The sequence below is a fragment of the Carettochelys insculpta genome, chromosome 9, assembly GCF_033958435.1.
Source record: "Carettochelys insculpta isolate YL-2023 chromosome 9, ASM3395843v1, whole genome shotgun sequence".
Lineage (NCBI taxonomy): Eukaryota > Metazoa > Chordata > Testudines > Carettochelyidae > Carettochelys > Carettochelys insculpta.
In genome coordinates, this window is record NC_134145.1 from 16,671,289 (window position 1) to 16,682,342 (window position 11,054).

Genomic DNA, 11,054 nt, shown 5'->3' on the forward strand with positions numbered 1-11,054 from the left:
AAGAGGAGTGCAGAAGCACTGCAGAATTTTTTTTTAATGCAGTGAGGAGCCAGGAGAAATGTGGTATAGAAAAGTGCACCCCCTGCTGTCCAAAATGTGCACTAAGACCCACTAAAAGAAATACTGCATTTAACGGTGCACTGAAGGAAGATTAGGCATTTCAAACTGGTTTCCTTACATTTCAGTAATTAAAACGCGAGACCACTTTATTAGCACTCCAGTAGTCCAAATCTGATCTATTACAAATGAGATGACCAAAGGTGACAGAGGTCTAAACATGCTGCATTAAGCAGAAGTCTGGACATATAGCACAATTACTTTTTTGAATTAGTGAAAGGTGCTGGTGTGTACTTTCCGGAGTGATTCGCCTTCCTGAGTTCTTTAAGGCAAGCAAGAGGTTGACAATCACACACATCTGAAAACTCAGGAAATCATGTGCTTTAAAAAAACTGCTTTTGAAATAAAAGTCTGCTTGCAAGGCCAGGAAATCTTACTACAACATAAATAACTATCATTTAGCTGTTTATCCATGTGATCAGGTACTCCTTGATGGCAACCTACTGGAACTTGGAAATAAAAGGATTTTTACCTACTTGAATTACCAGGTCTGAATTTTAACGCTTTTGTTCCCTGCTATGTATTTTCCCAAAGCTCAGCCTTGTCCGTTCGGGCCATCCTGAAAACTGTATCATTTGTATTATAAGTGTAAAACACACACATGAAGTTAAGAACAACTTGCAAATTGTGATTATTCTGATACCATCCGAGGGGCCAATTTCTGGTTATCTGATTTTGATCGTGAGCATAACACTCAAAATCAAGGGGGCTGTTTAATCAATAAGGAGAGCAGGATTTGGGGATGTGGCAAAAATAAAATAATTGGCAACAGCTACATAAACCCTGAAAGAATATTTTTCTGTTTATAAATGTTTTGTAAGAAAATGATTGCATTTAATTACAGCCAGTCTGAATAGGAATACAAAATCTGTATGCAATAGTTGAAAGAGATCTGGGAATGGTATGTCTTTATGCAGAAGGAAGAGTTAGCTAATGAAATATATTGGGAACTGGATGACTGGCAAGGTTTCTCAGACCATATCATTTATTTTATCCATTTCTATAGAGCCTGCCACTGTGGCAAGAACATATATGACCTTGAAGTCCAGCATGGTCTTTCTTTAGGGCCCTCTGTAAATGTGAACACATGATGTTTTGGTTGATGTACTGTAAATCAAATGAGATGCTGAAAAGGAATGGAGGAACAAGTTGGTAAATCTTGTCATCGTTATGTATGTCCTCAGCTATTCATGTAATATGATATGCCAAGAGCTTCTATAAAATGTAGAAAATCAGCAACAAGTCTCTCATATTTTATACTTTTTGAACCTAAAACTACAGTTACTGCTTGTTTGTTTAATTTCCAAGAGAGCAATATATCATCGGCAAATGCAAATCCACTTCAGTTTCAGTTCCCGTATCTGATACTGATCTTACTCATACCTGTTTCACACTGGTGTTAATCCTTCTGATTTGACTTGTACCAGTTTTACCCCAGTAAAAATGAAGCGGCACTGACCTAAATTAAGCTACTCTGATTGATACCAGTAAATGAGAATTCCATGCAGGCCCTATTAGATTTAATCGGATCCTGTGGAGGAAAAGTTGCTTTCTCTGAGTGGGTATTTTGGTTTTCCTTGGATTCAGGGCCACAACATTTGGAGTGCCAAAATCAGCCGCACTGAAATTAACAGGGTGAGTGGTACTGCATCTGAGCAATTAGCTCACTTTGTCAAGGCCTCAAATTCTTTTCCCCTGTTTAGAAAATGAGGTCAAAACTTGTGATGCTCTTATTACAATCAGCTGAAAGTTTTTTCTCTTTGTTTTGCAGTCCTGGTACCTGGGATAAAAGTCACAGCTTCCCATCATCCTCCGGACAGACCACCTGACTCCTTCCCAGCTCTGTAACATGGAGGCAGCAGCAACACAGTGCAGTTACTTCACGTCAGTGGAAGGAGAGCTGAACAGATATCAACAGCAAACGAATAGTACATGGAAATGACAAACGTTATGGTCAGAGGCAAAGGCCATAGCTTTTCTGAGATTCTTTTGGACACCTTAGGGACTGTTGTAATTTATCATGTGGTGCTGGAAATGGTTGGGCTTCATAATTTTTGAAGTGTTTCATTGATAGTGAAAGTATTAGGTGACACTGGGTAGAACTAGCCTCTGCTGCTGCTTACTGACTCGCTGTTGTAACACAATTTCCATATGGAGCCTAACTGTTTTACAGCATTTTCATTGATTTTTTTTTTCCCATGCAGGTGTGAGACTTCTTGAGAAATCATGAAACACACTTAAACTATAACTTTTGTAGTAGCTGAATTCTGCAATATATAATCTTACAGGACGGACATAGGGCATGTTTTTCTGTAACATATCGGGGAAAAATTGCCGTTTTTTTGTTTTGTTTTATTTTTACAGTCAGCAGTTAGATCTATAACATGAAAAATATGAACATTGTCAACAGCTTTTTTCCACTCAAGTTGCAGAATGATTTAAAACATCAAACTACTACTATTCACTAAAAAAAAATGAAAAAAGAAAAAAAGTTGAAATGCTGCACTTACATAAAAACATTTTTCAACAATTTTCAACAATTACACAAAAATTCATACAGAAATGGGGAAGTTGGTCTGTTTTGACAGAAACTGACAGGAATCAGAACAATCGAATTTCGAATTGAGTAAAGTGCAATTTCATTGGATAGCTAAATATCTTTGTAAGATAGAGATTGTTGAAAATTCTATTTTTGTTTTCCAAGTCCTTCCACCCCAGGACTCTAAATTATTGGGGTAAAAAACAGCCTTGCAAGAAAAAGGGGAGCTATTTTTGCTTTTTATGTTTTTTATTGTTAAACTTGTATCCCTTTAAAACTGAAGGAAAATTTTAAAAAAATCTAATGGTGCTTTTACCACAATATGTTAACTACATTAAATGCTAATTAATCATTTTCTGTTATCAAAGTACATAACTAAAATTAAATCATAATATCTGTTAATTTTCTAAGCTAAAAGTCACTATAATAGATTATGCCAATCCTGACAAATTTTACATGTTTTCGGCAGTATAGGGTTTATCGGTTCTCAAACAACTTTGGGATTATATATAATGGTCCAGAAATTAAAATACTATTGTGTCCCTGAACTGGTACTTTTTCTGGACTACAAAAAAAAAACCACAAAAAACAAACAAAAAAAACCCCATAAATGAATGCTGATGTGACAACTTATGCCAGTTCCAAGTAAGGGCACTTTCTGGAAAAAAAAAAAGTTTGGACCCCAAACGTCCTGTATCTTATGTATGAAAAAAAAAAAGGAAAAAAAAAAAGAAAAAAAAAGGAAAAAAAAAAAGAGTGCAAGTGATTTTTTTCTATCAGACAGCGGAGCACCCCTTGGCTTCACATGCAACTTTAAGAAGGTTTCCTATACTATACATATATATACGTTCTGGTTGGCAAGTCCAGCTAATCAGAGAAAGTCTCTGCATGTTCTAGTGTTAGTAACTAATTTTTATATAGTTAATGTAGGGTAAAGTAGAGTGCATTAAGACACAATATTGTAATCCCTATTCCAGGCACTTGCCTTTAAACTATGTTTGTACGGCCCTTCAGAAGGGTTTCTACTACTGTCCTATACAATCAAGTAACTGAAATTCTTGGGAAGACACTTTGCTCCTCATCTTTTCCCTGAAATAATGTTTTTTTTCTTAATTTGCACGAAACAAAAAAAACAAAAACAAAAAATTCCATATCAATGTGCCTTGCCCTGGATAGCGATTATTTGTGGAATTGTTGCACATGTTCCTATATTAAAGGGGGTTTTTCCCTAGTCAAGCATTTGGAGACACTTTTTGTAAATGTGACTTTTATGTCAGCCATTGTCAGTTTCAACATCTAGAACTAAATAGAATGTTAGTTGTTCCGCAGATAGGAGTAGTGTTTATTGTCCTGTACGGTCAGTGGCAGTGCTATTCTGAGATCTGTAGATGCTAGATTATCAGTATTTTTGGATGTTGCTGCATTTTACATTTTATTTGGAGTCTTCCTTTGTTTTGTTTTTTCCCAGATATATGAAAATATGCAATACCTGCTTATATCATGTAGAAAAGCTTAGCAATTATTAATTTTTCTTTTAATTTTTTTTATTTGACCAAAGTTGGTGCTGCACTTGACGCAGTGTGTTTTAGGTGTTTGTCTTTGTACTTATGTGATTTTGAATGCACATGCAGGAAGGGCTCTTCTTAGAGAAGCAGTCAAACTGTGAAGCACTAAGCTGAACCCTGCTTCAAGCAATTTTTGTTTTACAATTGTTCCTTTCACAAGCAAGCCTTAAAAAAAAAAAACAAAAAAAAACTTCCTTTTTCTTCAGATCCCACACCCATTTTTATTAGCAGACTGCAATCAAGCCACATTCAACAAAAGTATATAATGCCCATTTTTATATGCACGTTTTTAAACTTCCAAGTTCTGAAAATTGTTTACTGGTTATTCTCTATTTAAGGAAAAAATAAAATGTTTTGGATTTTCATATGTGTCTGATAAGTGGTTGAGTAGTCATTTTGCTCTGTTGTATTGTGTGATTGTTAGTATATGGTATCACATTCTCTAGCCAGCATCCTTTGCCTTCCCTATAGCACTTAGCTGGGCATTACTTTATTAAGACATATGTGCACTAAAAAAAATAATAAAATTTAAAAAATAGCAGCTTTCAGTGCTTCACAGTGAAGGGAAAAAAGCCTAGACAAACATTTTGTCAGAACCTTGCTAAAAGCCAAGGTATTACCAGTAAATTGGTTGTATATACAATAAAATTGCACCCTTTTTTTAAACAAAACAAACTAAGCAATAGTTTGGGCAGTTAGTTGTTTTTAGTGAGCATGTTGTAGTCATGGCTGCAAAGAGAGAGAATTAAACTGCCCACTCAGATGATATGTAATTTGTATGTTGTATAGTTTTATTGATTACACTGATTTATTCTACCCTATTTTATAATGCAGGACTTTTGTAATGTTGTTTAAATGAGGACAAATTTCTGTCAAATTAGCTTAGTGGAATTTCTGATTGTTCGTTATAAAGGCAGCGTTCATAGAATTGCTTTGTTTTTCCCTTTGGGAACTGGATTTAAGTTAAAAACTTTCCTGTTTCCGTTTTGTATGTATTTAAATACAGTTATTTTTTCTTCTCTCAATGGTATAGCATATTCCTATGCTTGAGAAGTATAGGCTACTGAAGAACCATTGTAAATGGACAGTACAGGTATGCTGTATTTTTGAAGGAATTTTGTCGCATTAAGTTTGATGACACTAAAGTTTGGAAATTCTGATCAGAATTGCAGAAAAAATGTTTTAAAGGCTTTAAAACATTAGGTAGGCGGTCAAGGGTGTCAATCAACGGTGGTTGTAAAGTATTAAACACACTAAATTAAAATTTTCTTCATCTTATTACCATGCAGAAACCACAGCAGTTCAGTTCTGTTCACATATGGAGAGAGAAAAAACAGGGTTTTTTTATTTCTCAAAGTAAAGCAAAAATTGGAGTTCTGAGTGAGACAGCTGCTTGGGGTGTGCAGCCTACAATAAAGAGAACATGCAAGATTCAGGTGGACAGTATTAGTCCCTGATTCAGAATCGGATTACACTTCCTTCCCCTTTTAAATTGTTTTATTAATTTGCTAAAAAATAAGCCAAGTAACTTTTATTCCCTCTCTGGAAGTTATGTCCTACACAAATTCTAACCCCTACTCAACTCCTCCTCCTCCTCCTCCTCCAATTTAAAGATTTAAAAATCGCTTGTTGTGAATTGACTCCACCAATTAATTCATCTCTTCTCCTCTTGTGGAACTAGGGTACTTGCTTTTGTTGCGCTGCGCACCACAGCAATGCCATTATTTATTCCTCATCCTTTATCATAAAACTTCAGGCTAAAGTTAAGCAGCCATGGCGCACTTTGTCTCCGCTGTTTATTCCCTCCTCGGCCCTCCTCTCGAAAGATTGAAGGGTAAAGGAAACACAAACTTTTCCTCAATTCCACAGTATTCAGTCAGCCCGCAGGAATATGCAAAATCCTTCTAACTTTTTTCTTTCACTATTTCTTTTTGGTTCCAGATATTTTGCAGCTTTGTAGTAACAGTGTTATAAAATATTTACTGTACAAGAAAAATGCAAAAAACCCAGATACATAGCCTGAAACAGATTTTTTTTCCTTGTGGTGATTTTTTTTTAAAGAATGTCAGTTCATATTGTACTTTGCATTGTGTCTCTGGAAATATCTTTTTTTTTTTGGTTAGAAGGCCTCCATCGAACAAAATTAAAAACGCAACCGGCATGATAATGTAAGGAGAGCTTCAATGGCACCTAAAAAAAAAAACCAAACAAATCTCATGAGATCGGTTGGAGGAAGGTCTCATGAAGTGAATGCTGCCTGCTAGGCAGGATTTTCATTGCATCAATCTTACAATGCCAATTTTGTCTTGAAGTCAATGCATGTATTGCTGTTTGACAGTAAACCCGGCTATGCCATCATCAAGTCCAAGGCTGTGCAATAGTCTAATTAGTATCGAGTACATTTTCCTTTTATTTTTTCCAATAAAAAAGCAGTGGGATGAAAATTGCTTTGATATATAGCAGGTAACATTGAAGCTATTCCATAGCACTTAACTGTAGTGAATACTGTGTCACCAATTTTGAAATCAATTTAATGTTTAATGCAAATCCATTACATGGTGCTATTACAGGCTGGCAAAATGATTTACAAAAATGTGACAACTTGGGCTCAATTCACTCTGCTTTCCAACAATGTAAATGCATAGCAGTGTTTATCTGCATGAGAACTATGCACTAATCTATCTGAAAAAAAAAAAAGAATATATCAACTTTGGTATCTACTTTCCGTTTACTTAAATCCTTGCCTTTTTGGTCATTGTTATAATGCCAGCTTTAGGACAGAAAGAATTATAAGAAAACCAGCATAATACCTGATATATTAAAATGTAGTGCCTGTGAAATCTGTATTATATTGCTCTTCTGAAGTAAGATTTTTTCTACACCGGTAGCCTTCGCTGTCTGTCAGAACCTTCTGATATAGGTGATGTAAAATAACCGTACAATATTAATGCATGCTATTCCATAATGCTTAGTGAGCTGTATGAATATTACTCAAAGTTATGTTAGTCTTTTTTTCTGACTTGGTTCTTGTCAGATAGGTTTAAAGATATTTCACTGAGAACGCAAATTCTGTCTTTTCTTGATTTGGGGTGTTTTCAGTATTCTGGAGGTATACATTTACTTAAATTCAGTATTATTTGTGGGAGGGAGGGTTTTCTTTTTCCTAGAGGGGAGGCATGGGTGTTGAGACCAGAAATCCACACCTGGTAAGATTTTTTTCTCAAAAGCTACCATAAGAATTCCAAGAGAATATATGTATAAAGTTTAAGTTTAAGGGACAGTTCTCAAACCCATAACTGAGACTTAGCTGATGTTGCAAGTGATTTCTTACTGGGCAGCATATAACCAGGTACCCATGCTTGACTGCTCTTCACACCAGACCTCCTCTTATAAAAGGAGAAATCATTAGGGAAAAAAAAAGAGAAAAAAGAAAAATCTCTTGTGGCCATTTAGTTGCAATAATTTACCTTCCAATAAAACTCTGTACAAACTTTAGGCCCAATTCATAAAAGACTATCTGCTATTAACATGGGATTTTGGTGTACTTTTCTCATGCAAATCTGAGAACTCTTTCTTCCCAAGTGTATACTTCAGTGAACCCTTTGCACAAGCATTCACCTGCCTTTTATGCTCTGTGAGAGCTACACGTCCCGCAAAGAGCAGAATCAATCAGAAAAATGCGGTAGTGGCAAGGAACAGAATGTTATGTCCAACACCTGAAATACACAAGAGTTTTTAAAGAAAAGGGAAATGGAGAGGAGAGCCCAATACTGCATTCTGGCCATTATATGGGGTTTATATATTTATGTGTGATGTTCATTACAAAAGGAATTAGTTGGTTCCACAGCAAAACAGGTTAGGTGTGCTACCTCTGATTTCCACTGAGAATAATCATAAAGGAAAATACTCACATACCACGTAAACTTTTTTACTTTTTACAGTGCGTTTTAAGGAAGACTGTTTTCCACTGAGTCTATGCTTTTCAGAGAATCCTAGAACACTAGAACTGGAAGGGACCTCAAGAGGTCTTTGAGTCCAGTTTCCACCCTCACAGCAGGACCAAGTACCATCTAGACCATCCCCGATAGATGTCTATCTAACCTGCCCTTAAATATCTCCAGTGATGGAGATTTCACAGCCTCCCTAGACAATTTATTCCAATGTTTAACCACTCTGACTGTGAGGAAGTTTTTCCTAATGTCTATCCTAAACCTCCCTTGCTTCAGTTTAAGCCTGTTGCTCCTTGTCCTATCCTTAGAAGCTAAGAAGAACAATTTTTCTCCTCTGCCTTCTGACCCTCTTTTAGGTACTTGTAAATTGCTATCATGTCCCCTCTCAATCTTCTCTTTCCTAAACTAAACAAGCCAGATTCTTTCAGTCTTTCCTCATACCTCATGTTCACTAGACCTTTAATCATTCTTGTTGCTCTTCTCTGGACCTTCTCCATGTCTTTCTTGAAATGTGGTACCCAAAATTGGACACAATACTCCAATTGAAGTCTAATCAGTGTGGAGTAGAGCGGAAGAATGACTTCTCGTGTCTTGCCCACAACACTCCTTGCTAATGCAAGAACAGAATGATTTTCTTAATGAAATCTCCTCTCTCCTTTCTTCTACAAATTAGTAAAGTTTCTTTTTAAAGCGAAGAAATGGGAATAAGGTGAATGGTTATCTTCAGAGTTGAGTGTGCAAGCCAGATGTAAGCTCTTGTTCTTTGCTACCTGTTTTGTTACTATGGTAGAAATGCAGAATAAATAGTGGCTCAAGATAACATTCAGTGATGATTAAGAAAATGGTTTGCTGTGGAAACACAAAAAGTGGAAGGTCCCATTCTGCACTTGTATTTGATCCAGAATGAGGATTAAGCATTCACCTAACTTTTCATACCTTGCCCACTCAATTTTTTCCTTTAGACACTTCTAACGTATGTCTGAAAGATATGCTGGAAAAATCACATAGTACCCGTGTTAATACCATGTTGTCTTTATGATTCTGAGACAAGCCCCTTGTACCTCTCATATACTTGTATTGACTCTCATAGTTACCATTTTAGTTTTACTGTGTTCTGTGAAAAAAATTGTAATTGGTTGAGAATCACTGTGGGCACCCATTCTTATTCAACTAAATCTCCGCAGGTTTTTTTGAGCTGGTGTGGATTAGTTTAACTCTTGTATTCAACCATTAGTGCTACCACCTTCTCACATTACAATACAATTACTGGAAGCAAGTACTGCATTTCCTATGCAACAAAAAAAGGAAAATAAAAAATTGCTAATGCTAACAAACTGTGTTGTTATTTACTTTGTGCTGTGCCCAGAAGCGTCCTTGGGCATTTATGGGACCACAGTAATTATTGCCTCTTGAAACATGACATTGTCAAGGTACATAATGGAGCTCGTTGGGCCAGGTACATGCTTTTTTATCTGGTATTGAGGCTTGTGGGTTCCACTTCATACGCTATTCCCCAGTCATGGATTTTCAGTTGAATTGACTCATAAATAAATATGTAACTAACTGTAGTTTCTCAGTTCTGTGAGTGTCCTTTTTGCAAAGATGATGAATCACTCTTCAATGAACATTGGGAGGTTACATCGTTCAAAATAAAGGTATAGTCAGACTAAAACAAGATGAGATTCTTCTTGGTGAAATGAACAGAGAACATGCATTAATTTAGAAGTTGGTCTGTCCCACAAAAGCGCATCACCTAATTAATTATTTTGTTAGTCTTCAAAGTGCTACATGACTGCTGTTTTGTTTTGTTTTGTTGGAATACAGACTAACATGGCCACCTCTCTGTTACTATGCATTAGTTTGGAAAATGTTAGCTTGCATTCTGAGGGAACCCTTAAGTATGCTGATATGAGGCCTCTAAGGTCACTAAGTACCAGTGAGCACTCTGCTCCTTTGCGTTTGAATTAAATCTTCCATACTTTGCTAAATAGCCATGTGTTATGAAGGTATCTGGATTTATACTATAAATTAGATACCCACGAACATAAAGTTTATATGGCAAGAGAGCAGAGTTTTACACAATTTATAAGTAAGTATTCAAACATACATGACATGGTTTTTAACATTGACAAAATAACTCTTTGCGACTGAGTAGCAGCCATTTTCTCATACACTTTTGGATAAAAGATTCTGCTGAATATCTCACTAGATTAGACTTCTTGTATCTCTCTTATGCTTGGCATCATAATACTGGGAGACACATGCTGCTTCTGAAATATACTGCACCTTTCTAAAGCAATACAGACATACAGGTGTAATGTGAATTTTTCTATATGGTTTTTGAGGGAAATTTTTTCTAATACATTGTACCTCTGCACACACAGGCTACGTCTACACGTGAAGCCTACATCGAAATAGGCTATTTCGATGAATAACGTCTACACGTCCTCCAGCGCTGGCAACGTCGATGTTCAACTTCGACGTTGTGCGGCACCGCATCGAAATAGGCGCTGCGAGGGAACGTCTACACGCCAAAGTAGCACACATCGAAATAAGGGTGCCAGGCACAGCTGCAGACAGGGTCACAGGGCGGACTCAACAGCAAGCCGCTCCCTTAAAGGGCCCCTCTCAGACACAGTTGCACTAAACAACACAAAATACACAGAGCTGACAACTGGTTGCAGACCCTGTGCCTGCAGCATGCATCCCCAGCTGCCGCAGCAGCAGCCAGAAGCCCTGGGCTAAGGGCTGCTGCCCACGGTGACCATAGAGCGTCTCTCAACCCCTCAGCTGATGGTCGCCATGGCGGACCCCGCTATTTCGAAGTTGCGGGAGGCGCAATGACTACACGGTCCCTACTTCGACGTTGAACATCGAAGTAGG

General features: G+C 36.9%; 1 protein-coding gene across 6 annotated transcripts in view; it reads left to right on the forward strand.

Moving 5' to 3' along the window:
* The window catches only part of NFIA (nuclear factor I A), a 338,556-nt gene extending 329,051 nt beyond the window's left edge, over positions 1-9,505 (forward strand). For all 6 annotated transcript variants that reach the window (XM_075003033.1, XM_075003034.1, XM_075003030.1 and 3 more), the window contains one exon: positions 1,889-9,505. In XM_075003033.1, the coding sequence (XP_074859134.1) occupies positions 1,889-1,906 (18 nt within the window). In that variant the 3' untranslated portion in view covers positions 1,907-9,505. The remainder of the gene's footprint in view (positions 1-1,888) is intronic.
* The last annotated feature ends 1,549 nt before the right edge of the window (positions 9,506-11,054 follow it).